Raw genomic sequence first — 22336 nt, forward strand, 5'->3', positions numbered from 1 at the left:
ATTATGTGTCTTGGTGTTGTCCTCCTTGGGTCCCTTCTGTTGGGAGTTCTGTGTACTTCTGTGATCTGAGTGACTATTTCTTTCCCCAGTTTGGGGAAGTTTTCAGCAATTATTTCTTCAAATACACTTTCTATCCCTTTTTCTCTCTCTTCTTCTTCTGGTACCCCTATAATACGGATATTGTTCCTTTTGAATTGGTCACACAGTTCCCTTAATTTTGTTTCATTCCTGTAGATCCTTTTATCTCTGTGCGTCAGCTTCTATGCATTCCTGTTCTCTGGTTTCTATTCCATTAATGGCCTCTTGCATCTCATCCATTCTGCTTTTGAATCCTTCCAGATTGTTTTATTTCTGTAGTCTCCCTCCCTACTTTGTCTGTTAGCTCTTGCATTTTTCTCTGCAGCTCCATCAGCATGGTTATGACCTTTATTTTGAATTCTTTTTTAGGGAGATTGGTTATGTCTATCTCTCCGCTGTTTATCTCAGGGGTTGTCTCTGTGATTTTGGTCTGGATCAAAATCTTCTGCCTTTTCATGGCGATAGAGGTAGTTGTGGGGAGCTGGCAAGTGTGTCGGCTGGGAGAACGTCCCTTCTTGCTAGTTTGTGGCCTTCCTCTTCTGTGAGAACGGTGACCTCTAGTGGCTTTTACTGGGCAGCTACGTGCAGACAGGGTCTGATTCTTGCCCAGCTGTTGTGGAGTTAAGCTCCGCGGTTGCTGTGGGCGTGGCCACTCTCAGGCTGCCGCTCTGCTATGGCGGAGCCACGTCGGAGGGGGAATGGGCAGGAGGCTGTTTATCCCTGTGAAGGGCCTCAGAGCTGCACTGCCGCCCAGGGGTTAGGGCACCCGGAGTTCCCCAGGATTCCCAGCTGCTGGGCTGAGTTTCCCAGGATGCTTCTGTCCAGCTGTGGTGCCCCTGTCCCCTCTAAGACTTTCAAAAAGCACTCGCTTTTCTTTGTCCCAGGGGCCCCAGCTGCGGGGACCCGCTCACAAATTTTACTGTCCCATTTCCCTAGTATCCAGCACACCACGCACTGTGTATCTGTGCTCCTGGTGCGGATGGCTAGGGCTGGATATTTAGCAGTCCTGGGCTCCCATTCCTTCCCCACTCCGACTCCTCTGCTCCCACTGGGAGCTGGGGTGAGAGGCGCTCGGGTCCCGCTGGGCCATGGCTTGTATCTTACCCCCTTTGTGAGGCGCTGGGTTCTCGCAGGTGTTAGATGTAGCCTGGCTGTTGTCCTGGATCTTCTGGTCTCTCATTTAGGGATAGTTGTATTTGTTGTATTTTCAAAAATATATATGGTTTTGGGAGGAGATTTCCACTGCTCTACTCATGTCGCCATCTTGGCTCCTCCCCCCATACTGTTATTTTTAAACATCTTAAGGTGTGCAGACTGGCTTTTTTTGCTATCCTAGAAGAGTCTCAAGTTTTCAGTTCATTTTCCCTCAGATAGTGAAATAATAACTATGCTTTACTGTTTTTGCTGACTCCTTTTTCACCCTCTGATTTTTTGACATAAAAATGTGTTTATTCCTCAGCTTTTCTCATCTGATAAGCTATTTTTTTCTTCTGTAAATCACTTACCTTCCCATTTTTATACAGGAAAAATAGAAATATGTTATTTAGTCTGTGATTTGTGGATTGAGAAATAGAGCATGCTGGTGTTTCATGTGGGCAGTTAAATAATTTTCCTGAGTATTCATTAAACATTTAGTAAACTGGTAGATGTAACCTAAATAGTTGAACCTTGTCAAAGGAGATACATCCTGTGGAGATGTCCTAAAATCCCAAGTAGTATTGGAGGTTGGATGAAGAAATAACTTATCCTGTTGCCTTGGTAACTTCCTTTTGTCTGTTGTAGATCAAACAAGATGTAATGTATGGATCTTAGACGGGGACCTGTATCACAAAGGCCTCCTGAAATTTTCACTGGATGCCATTTCTCTGAAAGACACTCTGGTTATGCTGGTTGTTGATATGTCCAAGCCTTGGACTGCACTGGATTCTTTACAGAAATGGGCAAGTGTTGTGAGAGAACATATTGACAAATTGAAAATTCTGCCTGAAGAAATGAAAGAAATGGAACAGAAGTGTGAGTAGCCTGGAAATATAAAAGATTTCAAATACAAAATGTCCTAGTTTGACTATCTTAATTATTAGGAATTTTTGGCTTTGAATAAGGTTTAATGAAGGAAACAAAAGTTTCTGAAATTCAGTTTGAGTGATATGCTAGGTTTTAATACTGTTTTAAATTGGAAATACACACATATGTGTACATCTGTATAATGGCAGATTCTGTAGTACAGATGCTTTTTCTCCTTTGCCAAAAGGCTGTATATGTTCAGTTTAGAAAATAGTTTTTCAGAATGAAAAACCTTTAATCTTTCTTCAGCTGCTCATTTTTAGCAGTTTTCATTTCTTGGTAAGTAGAGCAATCGTATCAACCTTGTCAAAATGAAATATGTCCAAAAAGATGTTAACCACACAAATATAAATATGTTAAGCTGTTTTTTTTATTTTACAAAGTACTTGATATATTTTGTGCCCTATAAATTGGAAATTTTCATGGAAATTACAGAAACGATATGGGTCATTTCTAACAGGTTCTAAGCCAGTTGTCACAGTTCTTAATGTCACTGAGAGCAGTTCATTTGCTAGTATTATACTTTTTTTTTTTTTTTTTGAGAGGGTATCTCTCATATTTATTGATCAAATGGTTGTTAACAACAATAGAATTCTGTATAGGGGAGTCAGTGCTCAATGCACAATCATTAATCCACCCCAAGCCTAATTCTCATCAGCCTCCAATCTTCTGAAGCATAACGAACAAGTTCTTACATGGTGAACAAATTCTTACATAGTGAATAAGTTCTTACATGGTGAACAGTACAAGGGCAGTCATCAAAGAAACTTTCAGTTTTGATCACGCATTATGAACTATAAACAATCAGGTCAAATATGAATATTCATTTGATTTTTATACTTCATTTATATGTGGATCCCACATTTTTCCCTTTATTATTATTATTATTATTATTTTTAATAAAATGCTGAAGTGGTAGGTAGATGTAAGATAAAGGTAGAAAACTTAGTTTAGTGTTGTAAGAGAGCAAATGTAGATGATCAGGTGTGTGCCTGTAGACTATGTGTTAATCCAAGCTAGACAAGGGCAATAAAACATCCACGGATGCAGAAGATTTCTCTCAAAACAGGGGGGGTGAGGTTCTAAGCCTCACCTCTGTTGATCCCCAATTTCTCACCTGATGGCCCCCCTGCAACTGTGCCTGTCTTAGGTTGTTCCTCCCTTGAGGAATCTTACCCATCTCTGGCTAACCAGTCATCTCCTGGGGCCATACAGGGAAATGTAAAATTGGTAAGTGAGAGAGAAGCCATATTGTTTGAAAAGATTAGCTTTTTACTTCTTTGCAGATTTATGCCCTGTGGCTTCTATGCCCAGCATTTGTCTTGAGGTATCTTTACCACTTGGAGGAATTATGATACTCGGTAAATTCGATATGAGGCACGAATTCTATTTAAGGGTTGTAATTAGGAAGGAAGAAGAAAGGCTATAGAGGTAGCAGACGGAAGAAAACATGGGAAGATTGATTATTTCTTTGACATATCTTCTTGTAGAGTAACTTAAGCATGTATAGGTTGTAAACTACTAATTAAATTGCGCACACACATTAACATAATAGGAATACAGTTACATAACCAAAACAGATCTATAATTATCAGCCATCTCCAGTGAAGCCAAGAAAACCAGTTAGGCACCCTAGGCATTTGTGAAAATTTGTCTATGATATGATGGATATTGTCCAACTGAACTTGAACAGTCTGAGAGAAATCAGACAAATTAAAACAGCCCATTCCTGGGAACTGTTCACATCCCATATGTTCTTTTAACAGTAGATAGTCTGTAGTCTCAAGATTTTGGAGCGCTACAACTTGCGCTTCTCCTAATTCTTGGTTGAGTTCCAACAGTGTAGATCCAGTCAAATTTGTTGTTTTACTGTATGCACAGGCCAGCTTAGATATCTCCTTCTTCATTCCAATGGCAAGTCCAGGAACTGGTGGGATGAATGCAGCTACAACTGCAGCATCCATCACCTGGATCTTTGTTGAGGTTTTTTGATGATCATCTTCTGGTATGACTCTTCCAGAGAGTGCTGATGTTGGAAGTTCTTCTTCATATCGTATCTTAGTTCATTTTCTGGGTAGCCAAATTAGGCTTTGATCCTCTGTATAAACACAAACAGACCCTTTGCCCACACTTTGATCTGCCCTTTATACGATTGTGTAGAACTCATTGGAGGTCACCACACAGGAATTGCTTTTTTTTTTAAGAGAAAGGAATATTATCAGAAAAGTGTACCTCCATAGCCAATCATCTGACACCCTTTAAGTGATCAAAATTAAGGATATTTAAAGCATGCATTAATCGTTGATTTACAGTTAGTTTTATCCTATCATGGAGTAATCCCCCTTTTCTTTCTTTTTTTTTTTGTTATCTTTAATCTACACTTACATGAAGAATATTATGTTTACTAGGCTCTCCCCTATACCAGGTCCCCGCTATAAACCCCTTTACACTCACTGTCCATCAGCATAGCTAAATGTTGTAGAATCACTACTTGTCTTCTCTGTGTTGTACAGCTCTCCCCTTTCTCCCACCCCTCCATGCATGCTGATCTTAATACCCCCCTTCTTCCAACCCCCGCCCCCTTATCCCTCCCTACCCACCCATCCTCCCCAGTCCCTTTCCCTTTGGTACCTGTTAGTCCATTCTTGGGTTCTGTGATTCTGCTGCTGTTTTGTTCCTTCAATTTTTCCTTTGTTCTTATACTCCACAGATGAGTGGAAATCATTTGGTATTTGTCTTTCTCCACATGGCTTATTTCACTGAGCATAATACCCTCCAGCTCCATCCATGTTGCTGCAAATGGTAGGATTTGCCCTCTTCTTATGGCTGAGTAGTATTCCATTGTGTATATGTACCACATCTTCTTTATCAATTCATCTACCGATGGACATTTAGGTTGTTTCCACTTCTTGGCTATTATAAATAGTGCTGCGATAAACATAGGGGTGCATCTGTCTTTCTCAAACTTGATTGCTGCGTTCTTAGGGTAAATTCCTAGGAGTGGAATTCCTGGGTCAAATGGTAAGTCTGTTTTGAGCATTTTGATGAACCTCCATACTGCTTTCCACAATGGTTGAACTAGTTTACATTCCCAGCAGCAGTGTAGGAGGGTTCCCCTTTCTCCACAGCCTCGCCAACATTTGTCATTGTTTGTCTTTTGGATGGCAGCCATCCTTACTGGTGTGAGGTGATACCTCATTGTAGTTTTAATTTGCATTTCTCTGATAATTAGTGATGTGGAGCATCTTTTCATGTGTCTATTGGCCATCTGTATTTCTTTTATGGAGAACTGTCTGTTCAGTTCCTCTGCCCATTTTTTAATTGGATTATTTGATTTTTGTTTGTTGAGGCGTGTGAGCTCTTTATATATTTTGGACGTCAACCCTTTATCAGATCTGTCATTTTCAAATATATTCTCCCATACTGTAGGGTTCCTTTTTGTTCTATTGATGGTGTCTTTTGCTGTACAGAAGCTTTTCAGCTTAATATAGTCCCACTTGTTCATTTTTGCTGTTGTTTTCCTTGCCTGGGGAGATATGTTCAAGAAGAGGTCACTCATGTTTATGTCTAAGAGGTTTTTGCCTATGTTTTTTTCCACGAGTTTAATGGTTTTATGGCTTACATTCAGGTCTTTGATCCATTTTGAATTTACTTTTGTATATGGGGTTAGACAATGGTCCAGTTTCATTCTCTTACATGTAGCTGTCCAGTTTTGCCAGCACCATCTGTTGAAGAGACTGTCATTTCCCCATTGTGTGTCCATGGCTCCTTTATCAAATATTAATTGACCATATATGTTTGGGTTAATGTCTGGAGACTCTAGTCTGTTCCACTGGTCTGTGGCTCTGTTCTTGTGCCAGTACCAAATTGTCTTGATTACTATGGCTTTGTAGTAGAGCTTGAAGTTGGGGAGTGAGATCCCCCCTACTTTATTCTTCTTTCTCAGGATTGCTTTGGCTATTCGGGGTCTTTGGTGTTTCCATATGAATTTTTGAATTATTTGTTCCTGTTCATTGAAGAATGTTGCTGGTAATTTGTTAGGGATTGCATCAAATCTGTATATTGCTTTGGGCAGGATGACCATTTTGATAATATTAATTCTTCCTAGCCACGAGCATGGGATGAGTTTCCATCTGTTAGTGTCCCCTTTAATTTCTCTTAAGAGTGACTTGTAGTTTTCAGAGTATAGGTCATTCACTTCTTTGGTTAGATTTATTCCTAGGTATTATATTCTTTTTGATGCAGTTGTGAATGGAATTGTTTTCCTGATTTCTCTTTCTATTGGTTCATTGTTAGTGTATAGGAAAGCTACAGATTTCTGTGTGTTAATTTTGTATCCTGCAACTTTGCTGTATTCCGATATCAGTTCTAGTAGTTTTGGGGTGGAGTCTTTAGGGCTTTTTATGTGCAATATCATGTCATCTGCAAATAGTGACAGTTTAACTTCTTCTTTACCAATCTGGATTCCTTGTATTTCTTTGTTTTGTCTGATTGCCGTGGCTAGGACCTTCAGTACTATGTTAAATAGCAGTGGGGAGAGTGGGCATCCCTGTCTAGTTCCCGATCTCAGAGGAAAAGTTTTCAGCTTCTCGCTGTTCAGTATAATGTTGGCTGTGGGTTTATCATATATGGCCTTTATTATGTTGAGGTACTTGCCCTCTATTCCCATTTTGCTGAGAGTTTTTATCATGAATGGATGTTGAATTTTGTCAAATGCTTTTTCAGCATCTATGGAGATGATCATATGGTTTTTGTCTTTCTTTTTGTTGATGTGGTGGATGATGTTGATGGATTTTCAAATGTTGTACCATCTTTGCATCCCTGGGATGAATCCCACTTGGTCATGGTGTATGATCCTTTTGTTGTATTTTTGAATTCGGTTTGCTAATATTTTATTAAGTATTTTTGCATCTACATTCATCAGGGATATTGGTCTGTAATTTTCTTTTTTGGCGTGGTCTTTGCCTGGTTGTGGTATTAAGGTGATGTTGGCTTCATAGAATGAGTTTGGGAGTATTCCCTCCTCTTCCTTTTTTTGGAAAACTTTAAGGAGAATGGGTATTATGTCTTCTCTGTGCGTCTGATAAAATTCTGAGGTATATCCGTCCAGCCCCGGTGTTTTGTTCTTGGGTGGTTTTTTGATTACCGTTTCAATTTCTTTGCTCGTAATTGGTTTGTTTAACTTTTGTGTTTTTTCCTTGGTCAGTCTTGGAAGGTTGTATTTTTCTAGGAAGTTGTCCATTTCTTCTAGGTTTTCCAGCTTTTTGGCATATAGGTTTTCATAGTAGTCTTTAATAATTCTTTGTATTTCTGTGGAGTCTGTCGTGATTTTTCCGTTCTCATTTGTGATTCTGTTGATGTGTGTTGATTCTTTTTTTCTCTTAATAAGTTTGGCTAGAGGCTTATCTATTTTGTTTATTTTCTCAAAGAACCAGCTCTTGGTTTCATTGATTTTTGCTATTGTTTTATTCTTCTCAATTTTGTTTATTTCTTCTCTGATCTTTATTATGTCCCTCCTTCTGCTGACTTTAGGCCTCATTTGTTCTTCTTTTTCCAATTTCGATAATTGTGATGTTAGACTATTCATTTGGGATTGTTCTTGCTTCTTCAAGTGTGCCTGGATTGCTATATACTTTCCTCTTAAGACTGCTTTCGCCGTGTCCCACAGAAGTTGGGGCTTTGTGTTATTGTTGTCATTTGTTTCTATATATTCCTTGATCTCTATTTTAATTTGTTCGTTGATCCATTGATTATTTAGGAGCATGTTGTTAAGTGAGCCTTTTTGTTTTCTTTGTAGAATTTATTTGTAGTTTTATACCTTTGTGGTCTGAAAAATTGGTTGGTAGAATTTCAGTATTTTTGATTTTGCTGAGGCTCTTTTTGTGGGCTAGTATGTGGTCGATTCTGGAGAATGTTCCATGTGCACTTGAGAAGAATGTATATCCTTTTGCTTTTGAATGTAGAGTTCTATAGATGTCTATTAGGTCCATCTGCTCTACTGTGTTGTTCAGTGCTTCCGTGTCCTTACTTATTTTCTGCCCCGTGTATCTATCCTTTGGGGTGAGTGGTGTGTTGAAGTCTCCTAGAATGAATGCATTGCAGTCTATTTCCCCCTTTAGTTCTGTTAGTATTTGTTTCACATATGCTGGTGCTCCTGTGTTGGGTGCATATATATTTATAATGGTTATATCCTCTTGTTGGACTGAGCCCTTTATCATTATGTAGTGTCCTTCTTTATCTCTTGTTACTTTCTTTGTTTTGAAGTCTATTTTGTCTGATATTAGTACTGCAACCCCTGCTTTCTTCTCGCTGTTGTTTGCCTGAAATATGTTTTTCCATCCCTTGACTTTTAGTCTGTACATGTCTTTGGGTTTGAGGTGAGTTTCTTGTAAGCAGCATATAGATGGGTCTTGCTTTTTTATCCATTCTATTACTCTGTGTCCTTTGATTGGTGCATTCAGTCCATTTACATTTAGGGTGACTATTGAAAGATATGTACTTATTGCCATTGCAGGCTTTAAATTCGTGGTTACCAAAGGTTCAAGGTTAGCCTCTTTAGTATCTTACTGCCAGCTTTAGCTCGCTTATTGAGCTGTTATATACACTGTCTGGAGATTCTTTTCTTCTCTCCTTTCTTATTCCTCCTCCTCCATTCTTCATATGTTGGGTGTTTTGTTCTGTGCTCTTTCTAGGAGTGCTCCCATCTAGAGCAGTCCCTGTAAGATGTTCTGTAGAGGTGGTTTGTCGGAAGCAAATTCCCTCAGCTTTTGCTTGTCTGGGAATTGTTTAATCCCGCCATCATATTTAAATGATAGTCGTGCTGGATACAGTAACCTTGGTTCAAGGCCCTTGTGTTTCATTGCATTAAATATATCATGCCATTCTCTTCTGGTCTGTAGGGTTTCTGTCGAGAAGTCTGATGTTAGCCTGATGGGTTTTCCTTTATAGGTGACCTTTTTCTCTCTAGCTGCCTTTAAAACTGTTTCCTTGTCCTTGATCTTTATCATTTTAAATATTATGTGTCTTGGTGTTGTCCTCCTTGAATCCTTTCTGTTGGGGGTTCTGTGTATTTCCGTGGTCTGTTTGATTATTTCCTCCCCCAGTTTGCGGAAGTTTTCAGCAATTATTTCTTACAAGATACTTTCCGTCCCTTTTCCTCTCTCTTCTTCTTCTGGTACCCCTATAATACGGATATTGTTCCTTTCGGATTGGTCACACAGTTCTCTTAATATTGTTTCATTCCTGGAAATCCTTTTATCTCTCTCTATGTCAACTTCTATGCGTTCCTGTTCTCTGGTTTCAGTTCCATCAGTGGCCTCTTGCATCTTATCCATTCTGCTTATAAATCCTTCCAGAGTTTGTTTCATTTCTGTAATCTCCTTTCTGGCATCTGTGATCTCCCTCCGGACTTCATCCCATTTCTCTTGCGTATTTCTCTGCATCTCTGTCAGTATGTTTATGATTTTTATTTTGAATTCTTTGTCAGGAAGACTGGTTAGGTCTGTCTCCTTCTCTGGTGTCTCTGTGATCTTGGTTTGCCTGTAATTTTGTCTTTTCATGGTGATAGAAATAGTTTTCAGAGCTGGGACGAGTGACGGCTGGAAGAACTTCCCTTCTTGTTGGTTTGTGGCCCTCCTCTCCTGGGAGAACAGCGACCTCTAGTGGCTTGTGCTGGGTAACTGCACGCAGACAGGGCTTCTGCTTCCTGCCCGGCTGCTATGGAGTAGCTCGGGCAGCTGCTCCAAAGTGGTGGAGTCTGTTGGAGGGGGAGCGGCAGGCAGGCTATTTATATCCGTAAGGGGCCTCCGTGCTCACTACAGCCCAGGGAATTAGAGTACCCAGAGATCCCCTGATTCCCTACCTCTGGACTAAGTGTCCCACCCTGCCCCTTTAAGACTTCCAAAAAGCACCTACCAAAATAAAACAACGACCACACAAAAAAAAATTATAATAAAATAAAATAAATTTAAAAAATTAAAAAATTAAAATAAATAAAAAATGGCCACTCGTTTTTCTTTATTCTCCGGCACCAGCCTCAAGCACCTGCTCACTGGTCTTGCTTCCCTGTTTCCCTTGTATTGGGGTCTGTATCCCTTTAAGACTTCCAAAAAGCGCTCTCCAGAACAAAACAACAAGAACAACAACAACAAAATGGCCGCTCGCTTTTCTTTTGTTCTCCGGCGCCAGCCTCTGATACCTGCTCGCCAGTCTTGCTGCCCTGTTTCCCTAGTATTGGGGTCCCTGTCCCTTTAAGACTTCCAAAAAGCACTCACCTCAACAAAACAACAACAACAACAACAAAATGGCCACTCGCTCTTCTTATGTCCTCCGTTGCTGGCCTCCGGTACCCGCTCACCATTCTCGCTGCCCTGTTTCCCTAGTATCCAGGGACCCACGCATACACTGTGTCTGCGCTCTGGTCCGGATGGCTGGGGCTGGGTGTTCGGCAGCCCTGGGCTCCGTCTCCCTCCCGCTCTGCCTGCTCTTCTCCCGCCGGGAGTTGGGGGGAGGGGCGCTCGTCTCCCGCGGGGCCGGGGCTTGTATCTTACCCCCTTCCCGAGGCGCTGGGTTCTCGCAGGTGTGGATGTGGTCTGGATGTTGTCCTGTGTCCTCTGGTCTTTATTCTAGGAAGAGTTGTCTTTGTTATATTTTCATTGATATATGTGGTTTTTGGAGGAGATTTCCGCTGCTCTACTCACGCCGCCATCTTGGCTACACCCCTGCCAGTATTGTACTTTGCATAGGAAAATGTACAGATGAAATGCTGCTTTTCTTTGTTATTGTTAGCTAATTATATCTTTTAGGGGAAAATTGAACGTTCACTGGAATTTATATGCAAGGAAACAGTAAAAGCTTAAGAGAATGTTTGCCTAAGTCATTGAAAAAGATGTCTAACTGCTTTTAATTTATACCTTTCTTTCCTGTTTGTCATTGCCTGTGGGGTTTTTTCCCTCTAAATTTGTAGTTTAGCAGTGGTTCTTGATGTGTGATCCCAGGACCAATGGCATCAATGTCAGTACAGCTAGGAGCTTGTCAGAAACACATTCTTAGGCCCCTCCCAAGACCGCTGAATCAGAAACTGGTGGATGCTAAAACTTGAGAACCACTGTTAGATTTCAGCCACTGATTTGAAGGGTAGTAGCTACCAGAGCTGTTAAAGGTATAATGCATGCCCCTGTGTTCCTGGAGGAATTGTGCTCTACTGTCAAGATTCCCTCTTCCCTGACCCCATGTAAATTTGAGACAGTTTTCTTTCTTCAGGGCTCTGTATAATATTTCTTCATGTGCTGCTTTAATGCTATGCTGTGGTTAATTTGTTTCCAGACTTGTTATTTTGTTCTTAAGCATGAAACTCCATCTTATATAGGACTCTGTGTCTGTGTGTGCACATGCACACACATATTATTGCTTGTTTCCTTGAGAATTCCACAAAGAATAATTACTGAGTCAAAGTATATATTGTTAAGGCTCTTGATACATTTACATTAAGTTTTTTAAGTGGAGATTTTGATAGTCTTGCAAATGAGTTCAAAAATTTATCAGGATTGGTAATTAATTCTTAACGGGGTTACAGAATGAATATGCCCCAAGATTGCAACTCAGTAAAATAATCTGAGTAAAGGGTTTAGAGAAAGGAAATTAATATTAGAAAGTCATCTAAGACAGTCTTTCAAATAGTGGAATTGCCCCCTGCTTCACCACACACACACACACACACACACACACACACACACACACACACACATTTTTCTTTTATCCTTTAAGTGCCCTATGTGAATTAGTGAAGGTGGAGAAACAAAGCTAGTTTGTGAGTTGTCCGGAGTAATTTGCACAGACTGAACCAGGCCTGCATTGAACCCCACCCTTCAGATCCATTCAGTGTTGTCTTCTGTCTCCTAATAATTAATGTAGGTCTGGTGTTACAGTACTTCTTGTCTTTGAAATCGAGTTCTTAAACCTTTTTTTTTCATCTCTAATGTAAGACCTAAGTAAAAACTCTAGTAAAGTACATATTTAGATTATGGCAGAAAAAGCTACCACTGAAATAAAGCAATTTCTAAACTATGTATTAAATTATTTACTTTGATTTTCAGTGACTAGAGACTTCCAAGAGTATGTAGAGCCAGGAGAGGATTTCCCAGCTTCTCCTCAGAGAAGAAATACTGTGTCACAAGAAGACAAAGATGACAGTGTGGTTTTACCTCTGGGTGCGGATACTCTTACACATAACTTGGGCATTCCAGTACTAGTAGTTTGCACAAAGGTTAGTTTGCTTCCTAGAGATTCTGCTACTAACTAAGGATGAACAACTGTTTTATTTCCCAGGCTCTTTTGGAGTTGAAACATTAGGTTTCCTAGATAATTTTGCTTAACAAACAAAATAATATTGAATGGTATTTGCATGTTGGTTTGTAATCTTAATCATAGTCTCTTTTTTACAGGAAAGAAATGTTACTCCAAATACCCTATTTGTGATTGAATTTCATTTTTCCAATTCCAATTAGACCTCATTCAATAGTTTAAGAGAAATTATTCCAATTAGACTTCATTAATAGAAAAGTCCAATTCCAATTAGACTTCATTAGATAGTTTAATAGAAATTATTACAGGTAAGAATAATTATTAATTTTTATAAAAGTATTTTTCCACTTTAAATTTTGATGTACTAATATCCTAGTATTAGAAGATTATATGCTTAAAGTAGACTTTTCAACACCTATCGGTACTCATTATGTAAAGCTGGTATGCAATCAATGGCTTTTATGTATTATTGACAAGGTTCTGATAGGGTTGCTTTTATCAAGATTATCTTCATTTAGTTTGGTCACTATATATGCATTATAATAAAATCAAATTGCCTTTAAAGTAATCTACAGTTCAGGTTTATCATCTTCCTATCTGGTCCTAAGTAGTATGTCTTTACTGCTGGTAAGTCATGGAAGAGTTAAGAAAGTGACATCATACAAACACTTTGAGATATAAAACTGTTAATTTTTTTGTAACATAGGAAATTTGTATGTGTAATTGAAGGAGGGTATGGGATTTATTCATCGATTCACCTTCTTCATTCCTTTCGTGTACTAAAACTTTCTCTTTTGTGTTCTCACCTCATTCATTATAATGTAGAAGTCAGTGCTTTTTTAAAAAATGAAATTACTTGTTAATCTTAAGACACCAACTAAAAGTCTGTATACAGATAAGAGTAACTGACATTCTAGGTCCTACTGTTCATGGAGGTGGTTTTGTGATATTCCCTCACCCAAAATGGAATTGTTTAATTCATTATATTTAATTTTGATTATTTAAAGGTAATGTTGTATTATTACTGTTTTTAAAATTATTTTAACAGTGTGATGCCATTAGTGTATTGGAGAAAGAACATGACTACAGAGATGAACATTTTGATTTTATTCAGTCACATATCCGAAAGTTTTGTTTACAGTGTATCCTTTTAATACATTGATTGGTGCAACATGCTTTACTGTTTTTTTGGTCGTTTGTTTTTTTTTTAACATAAAGGAATTATGATGAATTTCAGAAATTACATAAACTGCTCTCCCCTCTGGTTGGAAATTTCATTTTAATTTCCAAATCGTTTATATTTGGGCATTTTGAAATACAAAAGCAAGTATTAAAGTATGTAACTTTGATTTGCTGTCTTTAAGGTACTATGCTTAAGAAAAAAATCATTTGTCAGTCTTAACGTGGGAAATTCTAATGAGTTGGCATTGTGAGCATTCTGATCAAAAAGTGGTACTCACTTATTGGGGGAGGGCAGTGGAGCAAGATCAATATTTAAGTTTGTGAGCTCTCACTTTTAACACGTTTAGTCTGTTATCATCTCCACACATAGTCTAATGCAGTGGTCTTGATATCTGGCTATGCCATGTAAGACTTACTGAATTGGAACATACAAAAGTGAAGCTGGAGAATCTATGCTTATAAAAGCTGTCTGGGTGATTTTGATGATCACAAGGCTAGAAAACCTATCATAAGGAATTTTGTCTAAGTTGCAAGGATTAGGTGAGCCAATGAATAAATAACATTTACAACTAAGAGGGTAGAATAAGGGTTGTAAGTGAATGCTTTTAAGAGAATTTTCTGTAGAACACTTCATCACAGTTTAAGTGCAGTTCTCACCCACCCCTCTTGGGTCAAATATTTTGCAGTTGTATTCCCTACCCAAAGCTTTTTGGTTTGAAAAGTGAAGAAATGGTATTAAGAGTACATAGGGATAAGAAGTAATATATACACTTTTATAGTGTGTGTAGTTTTTCATTTTCATTAATAGGACTTTAAGGATCACTACAAGGCTTTTTGTAATGAGTAAGATCAGCTGACCAGCAGTTTCCCTTTCTCCTTTGTCATCTCCAAGGCCGTTTCTTTTCTCTGTCACATAATGGTTGAATTGGGTTAAATTAAAGGGCATTTGTTTACATAAGGGTCTTGAAAAAGAAAACAGAAGGTGGAAGTAATTGAAGTAGATGTGTAAAGCCTTTTGTTATCTTGGATGATTAGAAAATTTGAGAACAAGCAGTCTCTCTAAACATTTACTTAATGCTATACTTGAAAGTGTCACATACAGAAACGTAATCAGAAAGGAGACTGTCCACAATAATTATAGACCTTGAGTAGAGCCAATCAGTTTTAAAAGAATGCACAATGTGAGAAGTCACCTCAAGTGAGGTGTGTGTGTCACGGAGGGAGGGCAATAATTCAAAATCATCTTTATTTATTTATTTTTTTTTTATTTTTTATTAAGGTAATATCGATATACACTCTTATGAAGGTTTCACATGACAAAACAATGTGGTTACTACATTTACCCATATTATCAAGTCCCCACCCATACCGCAGTGCAGTCACTGTCCATCAGTATAGTAAGATGGCACAGATTCACTATGTGCCTTCTCTGTGCTACACTGTTTTCCCCGTGATCCCCCACACCATGTGTACTTAACATAATACCCCTCAGTCCCCTTCTCCCTCCCTCCCCACCCTCTCAATCCCTCCCCTTTGGTAACCACTAGTTCATTCTTAGAGTCTCTGAGTCTGCTGCTGTTCCTTCAGTTTTGCTTCATTGTGATACTCCACAAATGAGGGAAATCATTCGGCACTTGTGTTTCTCCACCTGGCTTATTTCACTGAGCATAACAGCCTCCAGCTCCATCCATGTTGTTGCAAATGGTATAATTTGTTTCTTTCTTATGGCTGAATAGGATTCCATTGTGAATATGTACCACATCTTCTTTATCCATTCATCTACTGCTGGACACTTAGGTTGCTTCCATATCTTGGCTATTGTAAAAAGTGCTGTGATAAACATAGGGGTGCATATATCTTTTTGAATCTGAGCAGTTGTATTCTTTGGGTAAATTCCAAGGAGTGGGATTCCCGGGTCAAATGGTATTTTTATTTTAGTTTTTGAGGAACCTCCATATTGCTTTCCACAATGGTGATAGCCTGTTCCCTTGGTCTAAGGGTCTGTTCTTGTTCCAGTACCAAATTGTCTTGATTACTGTGGCTTCATAGTAGAGCTTGAAGTCGGGGAGCGTAATCCCTCCCCGCTTTATTCTTCCTTCTCAGGATTACTTTGGCTATTAGGGGTCTTTTGTGGTTCCATAAGAATTTTAAAACTATTTGTTCTAGTTTTATCCATTCTATTACTCTGTGTCTTTTGATTGGTGCATTCAGTCCATTTACATTAAGGGTGATTATCGATAGGTATGTACTTATTGCCATTGCAGACTTTAGATTCGTGGTTACCAAAGGTTCAAGGTTAACTTCCTTACTATCTAAGAGTCTAACTTAACTCACTTAATATGCTATTACAAACACAATCTAAAGGGGTTTTTTTCCTCCTCTTTTTTCTTCCTCCTCCATTCTTTATATATTAGGTATCATATTCTGTACTCTATTTCTTGATTGACTTTGGGGATAGTTAATTTTGCATTTGCTTAGTAATTAGCTGTTCTACTTTCTTTACGTGGTTTTCTTACCTCTGGTGACAGCTATTAAACCTTAGGAACACTTCCATCTATAGCAGTCCCTCCAAAATACACTGTAGAGATGGTTTGTGGGAGGTAAATTCTCTCAGCTTTTGCTTATCTAGAAATTGTTTAATCCCTCCTTCAAATTTAAATGATAATCTTGCTGGATAAAGTAATCTTCGTTTGAGGCCCTTCTGCTTCATTGCATTAAATATATCATGCCACTCCCTTCTGGCCTGTAAGGGTTGTGCTGAGAAGTTTGATGGTAGCCTGATGGGCTTTCCTTTGTATGTGATCTTATTTCTCTCTCTGGCTGCTTTTAATAGTCTGTCCTTATCCTTGATCTTTGCCATTTTAATTGCTATATGTCTTCCTTGGGTCGCTTGTGTTGGGAGATCTGTGCATCTTCATGGCCTGAGAGACTATGTCCTTCCCCAGATTGGGGAAGTTTTCAGCAGTTACCTCCTCAGTGACACTTTTTATCCCTTTTTCTCTCTCTTCTTCTTCTGGTACCCCTATAATGCGAATATTGTTCCATTTGGATTGGTCACACAGTTCTCTCAATATTCTTTCATTCTTAGAGATCCTTTTTTCTCTCTGTGCCTCAGCTTCTTTGTATTGCTCTTCTCTAGTTTCCATTTCATTTATCGTCTCCTCCACCATATCTCATCTGCTTTTAATACCCTCCATTGTGCTGTTCAACGATTAGATCTCCGACCGGAATTCATTCCTGAGTTCTTGAATATCTTTCTGTACCTCCATGAGAATGTTAATGATTTTTATTTTGAACTCTCTTTCAGGAAGATTCATGACATCGATGTCATTTAAATCTTTCTCAGGAGTTGTATTAATAATTTTACTCTGTACCAGGTTCCTTTGGTGTTTTATATTTGTATATGGCGCCCTCTAGTGTCCAGAAGCTCTACTCTGGAGCTGCTCAGCCCCTGAATCAATGTTGGGGGTCACAGGGGAGTGGTATTGGTGCCTGGGGGGAGGAAAGAGCTGTTTCCTGCTTCCCGGCTGCTAGGCCTGTCTCCACTGCCTGAACTGGTGGGCTGAGCACACAGGTATAAGCCTCTATGCTTTCCATTTGTAGTTGCTGTAGACAATATTCCCTCTGACTGGCCTAACGCCAGGGTAGGGTTTGCCAGTTTGTGAGCCAGGTGGGGCTGGCCGGGAGAAAGGCGCAGTGGGCTGTGTATCATGGAAGGCGTCCTTGGAGCTGTGTAGCCAGCCATGTAACTGGAGCACCTGAAGATCATGAAAGCTCCCAACCTGCTGGGCAGAGTGCATCTGGACAATTTTGTCTGCCTGTCCTTTCTCTTGAGCAGTAAGGTCTGTGCAATCCTTGCCTCTTTAGCAACCCTCTTGCTAAGGACTTCCTTTTTAGGAAGTCTCTCAGACTGCCCACCTGGCTTTTGTCCCAGAGCAGCCAGATATGGATCCCTGCTTTCCACAAGCGACTGGAATCTCAGTCTCTCCAGGAATTCTGCCTGTCTTAGCTTTCTAACCCCCTAATCACGAGAGTACCATGCAAGCACCATGAAATGTAGGTTTGTGCTCCCAGAGCAAATCTCCGGAGTTAGGTATTCAGTTCCCAGGCCTCCACTCCTTCCCCACTCCATTTCTCTTCCTCCTGCTGGTGAGCTGGGGTGGCAGAAGGGCTTGGGTCCCACCAGGCCACAGCTTTGGTATGTTACCCTGTTCCGTGAGGTCTGCTCTTTTCTCCAGGTGTATGCAATCTGGTACAGTCCTCTTTCCTGTTGCTCTTCCAGGATTAGTTGTATTAATTATATTTTTGTATTATGTGTGGTTTTAGGAGGAAGCCTCTGTCTCACCTCTCATGCTGCCATCTTTAATCCTTCTCTCATCTTTATTTTTAAATTAAAAAAAAAAATTGTGATGCAAATATTTCAGCTATAGAATTCTTCCAAATTATCACAAATTGGTTCTGATAAATGAGAATGATCATAAGTGGAAAGTGTCCACAATAAAACTTTTATTAAGTTTACAATGATAGTTACTGCCAAGTCGTGTAACAAGTTGGGTTGTATCAGCAGTACCACTTTTCGGTTTATAATATCTTCCATTGTGCTCTTCACATCCTAAAATATAAGTGTTCCAGTTCAGAAGTTAGACCGCTCTCAGCATTTGCACTTGGCTTAAGTCACCATCTTTGTAGGGACACAATGGCCAGTGCCAGAGTGTGGTCCTTAGCAGTGGTCATGGAATTTCTGACAGCCTCCCTGCCACATCTTCTGTAGTAGTCACACTGCACCCTTTTCCTCAGGCCTTTCTTGATCTTTTGGTATAGTTTGGATAAACAATCAAAGTTACGATCCGCTTTATTTAATACATCTTCATGTGTAGTTGTTACTCAGGTGGCTGTGGAATCTGTCTTTGCCTTGCTTGGATCATTCCCAAAAGGTTCCTGTAGGTTCATCTCTCCTTGGTTGATCTCTTGAACATTGTCCCTGAAATCCTAATTCCTGGGACTCATAAAAATTACAAGAGACACTAGTTGAAACCATTTATATTGAAAAGGCAAACAAAACAGTTGTTGATTAATTGTACCCCTCTTTGATGAAGTTCAAGAAGGTTAAGAACACATCGCCTTAACACAGAGGTAGTAGCAGTTATCAGTATTACTAAATTTACCTTTACTTTTTGGCTTAATGAATCTTTTGCCCTCCTAAGTTACATCAATTATGTAAAGATTGTTTTATTTGCATTTTAACCTGTGTGAAACTATTTTATATTTTTGAAATTCTTGATTACCTTACGATATATCTTGGGAAGTTATTTTTGAAACTAGTATACATGTATATGTTAAGCTGAGAGCACAGAATTTTATGGTACCTGCTCATGGAATTTGTCCAAAAATTTCTTTAATGGTATCATTCAGATGGTGCAGCTCTTATTTATACTTCAGTAAAAGAAAACAAAAATATAGATTTAGTGTATAAATACATCATCCAGAAACTATATGGATTTCCCTATAAGATTCCTGCTGTTGTTGTGGAAAAAGATGCAGTATTTATGTAAGTATACTCCACAATATTTTATTGTGTTTTATTGCTACGGTTTGATGATGAGTCATCATTTTTGGTTTTTGAAGTTAGACCAATAATAGACCTTTCTGTGATGAGAAAGTGAGAATGTGTTCCTGGATTGTTTTATTTATAACCTGCCTTGATTTATTTATCACTGACTTTTAGATTCACTGCTGACCTGAGCTCTTTTTGAAAGGCCTCACTATTATAGCTAAACTATTGGGTACATATGTCATTGTATCTGCTTACTCCTTAATTGGTTATGATACATGAAGGACTCAGTGTATAATCTAGAAATACTTTGAAAAAGTTATGTGATTAAACTGGGAGGTAATAGTGATAACCATCCTCTCCCCAAAAAAACTTTAATGATGTTTTAAAGATCAGGATGACTGATAATAATTTTATGTAGAAGTTAGTAAACCATAACTTGAGCATTATAGTAAAAAAGCTGATTGGTTTTCCCTAATTGTCAAATTTAACTTCATAAGGATCTCTTAATATGGTCTTGGATTGGATGAAAGAACAAGTATGTAAATCCTTGAGAATTTATCCTATATGTTTCTTTCCAGTCCAGCAGGGTGGGATAATGATAAGAAAATAGGAATATTGCATGAAAATTTTCAAACATTAAAAGCGGAAGATAATTTTGAAGACACTATAACTAAGCCGCCCGTCCGAAAGGTAACAGTTCCAGTATATAGTCTTAAATATTTAGGCTTTTAAACTGAAAGGGAAGTCCATAATTTTAAGATTGTAGTTAGCAAGGTAAGGGGGTCCTTTTGTATTTAGGGGGTTTCTAATTGTAATTTTTTGTTGTTGTTATCATTAATCTACAATTACATGAGGAACATTATGTTTACTAGGCTCTCCCCTACCCCAAGTCCCCCCCACAAACCCCATTACAGTCACTGTCCATCAGCATAGTAAGATGTTGTAGAATCACTACTTGTCTTCTCTGTGTTGCAAAGCCCTCCCCTTTCCCCCACCCCCCACCTTATACATGCTAATCATAATAACCCCTTTCTTCTTCCCCGCCCTTATACCTTCCCTACCCTCCCATTCTCCCCAGTCCCTTTGATAACTGTTAGTCCCTTCTTGGGTTCTGTGATTCTAATTGTAATTTATGTATTTCTGATGTTCAATTTAAAATCTGTTTTATCAAAATATAAATCAGGTATTCGGTTACTCAATCTTTACTTAACCTTTGGCATGTTTATATTAGCAAATGTTGGTGAAGAAATATACTAGTGCAGATGCTGTATTCTAGTGGAAGTCATGGATTAACATGAATGAATATGTGGACTTGAACAGTTTGAATAGGTAGAAGCTGTGAACTTCCAACCTGGAGCTCAGCCAAAAGCCAAGAAAATCTAATTTTGTCAGCCTCCATCTGTTGAGTCAATCTGTTGGCTCTTCTCCCAGTCATTAGTTACCCATGCTAGCCCACAGCTCTCCGGGAACTTCCTGTTTCGTATATACAACTCTTGTCTTGACAGTTATATGTCATTCTTATGACTACTAAAATCAGGTTCCAGAAGATACTCTTACAAAGTCTTGATTTCATGTTAAGTGGCATATGAGGTTCTATGATTAGATGTTATTATACATGTTTCTGACAAGTTGTATAAAAGTGAGTGTTTATGTAAAGTGCTTCTCAATGGCTTTTAAGTGGACATCTTTCAGGAAAAAATAATTTTGACTGAACATGTAAGAAGATTCTTACTTAAGAATCCAAACATTTACATTGAGCATCTGTCTTCTGTTTGTGGGTAATTAGAAATAAGAAAAGTAATGTCAAATGAAAAATCAGTTGGTGTGGTGTTTGGTTTGGATGTCTGTTACAAGAAATGCACACATCTCCCCCAAAAGTAGCAGTTTTTCTCATTCTCTCTTTGTTCTGTAAGTTTTTTATTCATTCCACAAAGATTTACTGATCCACAGTTAAGACACTAGGTGCTAAATAGGAGGTGATGCGATAGTATTTCATTACATAGGCCATCTTCAAGTGGTGCTAAGTGCTGTGGAAATAAAGCCAGTGAGGGGAGCTGAGTGAGAGGACTGGGCGGGGAGGGAGGCTGTTTTAGGAAAGGTTCGGGAATGCCTCTGATAAGAGGAGAGAATGTTGAGGGCAGAAAAGAAAGTGCACGTGCTCTGGGGCAGGAGTGATGGAGGGGACGTGAGAGGCTGGAAAAGAGCCATGAGGACAGCCAGCCAGAGTGGGAGGAGATGAAATGCAGAGTTAAGACCTGGTGGGGCCTCATCATTAGGCTGCAGGCAGGACTTTGGATTTCATTCTGAGTGGGATGGAAGGTGATTGATTGGAAGGGGACTTTGAGAAGAGGAGTGATGTAATCTGATTTAACCTTTGAAAAGGATCCTTTAGCTACTGGGTGGAAAATAGACCATGGTGAGCATTGTACAGAAATAGTAGAAGCAGGAGACATTTGCAGCTCCTTTTTCCAACTCTTTTAGCAGGTAGGAGGGCCATTAGATTTTTATTTCAGGAAACCAGGGGCAGGTTGCTTTTCCCTCCAGTGGGATGTTGGCCTATTCAAAACACCTCACTGTTGTTAGCAGATTTTATAAGCATGATTAATATGCCTGTAGTTCAGAGGTTGTGCTGTCCAATACAGTAACTACTATCCACATACAGCTTTTAAATATAAATTAAATACAACTAAGTTAAATTAAAATTTCAATTGCTTAGTCACACTAGCTGAATTTCACGGGCTCAGTAATGACAGGTGGTTGATGGCTACCGTATTGCAGAACATTTATATTATTGCAGATAGTTGTTGGGTAAGTCTGCTGTAGGGACTTCCCATAGAACAGTCAGTGCATGTAAATATAGCCTAAGTAATGTTCCTATTCTTGGAATTTTTTTTTTAATTAGCCTAATCTAGAGAGTAAGTTATTAATGGTTTTAGCATAATATATTTGCTTATTTATGCATTGCTCATTTCAGTTTGTGCATGAGAAGGAAATTATGGCAGAAGATGACCAAGTGTTTCTTATGAAGCTGCAGGTATGAAATTACATCAGAAGCAGACTTAGTATGGTTAATGGGTATACTTGTATATATTTTCTTTAAAAACACAGTAATATATACTGTGAATGTCTAACCTGAAATTATCTTGTGTTTTTCAG

General features: G+C 38.9%; 1 protein-coding gene across 1 annotated transcript in view; it reads left to right on the plus strand.

The window, feature by feature from the left end:
• The window catches only part of DYNC1LI1 (dynein cytoplasmic 1 light intermediate chain 1), a 53243-nt gene that overhangs the window by 25539 nt on the left and 5368 nt on the right, over window positions 1-22336 (plus strand). The window contains exons 4-9 of the mRNA XM_036892045.2: window positions 1861-2091; window positions 12237-12406; window positions 13493-13586; window positions 19039-19174; window positions 19759-19870; window positions 22155-22214. Coding sequence (XP_036747940.1) covers window positions 1861-2091; window positions 12237-12406; window positions 13493-13586; window positions 19039-19174; window positions 19759-19870; window positions 22155-22214 — 803 coding nt within the window. The remainder of the gene's footprint in view (window positions 1-1860; window positions 2092-12236; window positions 12407-13492; window positions 13587-19038; window positions 19175-19758; window positions 19871-22154; window positions 22215-22336) is intronic.

Source organism: Manis pentadactyla, chromosome 14 (genome assembly GCF_030020395.1).
Source record: "Manis pentadactyla isolate mManPen7 chromosome 14, mManPen7.hap1, whole genome shotgun sequence".
In the NCBI taxonomy this organism is placed as follows: Eukaryota; Metazoa; Chordata; class Mammalia; order Pholidota; family Manidae; genus Manis; species Manis pentadactyla.